This window comes from Neophocaena asiaeorientalis, unplaced genomic scaffold (assembly GCF_003031525.2).
Source record: "Neophocaena asiaeorientalis asiaeorientalis breed wild unplaced genomic scaffold, Neophocaena_asiaeorientalis_V1.1 scaffold24, whole genome shotgun sequence".
Lineage (NCBI taxonomy): Eukaryota > Metazoa > Chordata > Mammalia > Artiodactyla > Phocoenidae > Neophocaena > Neophocaena asiaeorientalis.
In genome coordinates this window covers 6,737,076-6,738,490 of record NW_020185317.1, presented here as the reverse complement: position 1 = coordinate 6,738,490, position 1,415 = coordinate 6,737,076, and the positions used below count along the sequence as shown (strand labels likewise).

General features: G+C 32.7%; 1 protein-coding gene across 1 annotated transcript in view; it reads left to right on the top strand.

Moving 5' to 3' along the window:
* Positions 1-1,167, top strand: part of COL3A1 (collagen type III alpha 1 chain) — a 38,720-nt gene extending 37,553 nt beyond the window's left edge. Inside the window, exon 51 of the mRNA XM_024733648.1 lies at positions 41-1,167. Coding sequence (XP_024589416.1) covers positions 41-187 — 147 coding nt within the window. The 3' untranslated portion in view covers positions 188-1,167. The remainder of the gene's footprint in view (positions 1-40) is intronic.
* Positions 1,168-1,415: the final 248 nt, after the last annotated feature.

Sequence of the window (1,415 nt, the reverse complement as noted above, 5' to 3'; positions counted from 1 at the left end):
CCCTTTTTTTTTTTTTTTTTTTTTTTGCTCTTTTTTACAGAAACACACTGGGGAATGGGGCAAAACAGTCTTCGAATATCGAACACGCAAGGCCGTCAGACTACCTATTGTAGATATTGCACCCTACGATATTGGTGGTCCTGATCAAGAATTTGGTGTGGACGTTGGCCCTGTTTGCTTTTTATAAACCAAACTCTATCTGAAATCCCAGCAAAAGGTTTCACACTCCATATGTGTTCCTCTTGTTCTAATCTTGTCAACCAGTACAAGTGACCAAGTTCCAGTTATTTATTTCCAAAATTTTTGGAAAAAGTGTAATTTGACCAAAAAAGAATACATTTTAAAATTTTATTTTATTTTTTTTTTTGCTGTTACACCAAATACAGTTCAAATGCTTTTTGTTCTATTTTTTTACCAATTCCAATTTCAAAATGTCTCAGTGGTGCTATAATAAATAAACTTCAACACTCTTCCAATAACACTGTGTTACATTCTTTGAATCCTAGCCCATTTGCAGAGCAATGACAGTGCTTACCATCAAAAGATAACCTTTCTTCTGAAATAGTCAAACATGAAATTAGAAAAGACCTTCCTGTTTCAACTACCTCAACCTGGTCAGAAACACAGATGAATTCTATAAGCCCCAGAAGATGAAAATAATTGTATAAAATACCAAAACTTATAAATTTCACTGATTAAGTTCCTAAAATATTGGTTAAAAGAAAAAGAGTAGAGTGTAGTACAAGAATTTAAAGAAATATTTTTGAAGCCATAATTATTTTAATCTTGAATATCAACTTCTTTTAAAGGTGCTTTTTCTTGTCATTGCTGGTCAAGATTACCAATATTTGGCAAGGCTTTAAAGACACATGTTCTGGTGCTAATGTACTTTCACTTTTAAAACTCTAGGTCAATTGTTGCTTTACGTTCAAAACACAGATGCACACCATCTGTAAATGTCTCTGGTCAAAAAGATTTCCTGGTGTGTCACTGCCGGGAACTCTTTCTCTGCAACCTGTAAAAGTCAATAACAACAACAAAAAATAAATTTTGGGGCTGCTTTTGTCACAATAACAGAGAATGTCTTGAAATTAAACTTTGTAAGCTTGTATGTGGTTGTTGATCTTTTTTTTCTTACAGACACTCATAATAAAATATCATAATAAACATTCCTGGTTTTTGTCAACTTTTCATAGATTTAAAAAATGCAAGTTTACAATCTAGTGATTTTTCTTGAAAAAAAGCATATTGAATCCTAGATCTCTGGCTTAATAATGCAATGACTCTCAGGAATATGAGATAATATAACTCATGCTGGGAACAGAGATAATGTGCAATGGGGAATCTTGCAGATTTTTAGATCATATTTAGTGGAACTCCTTGGGGCATATTGAAAACTGAGGGCTTCTATATGA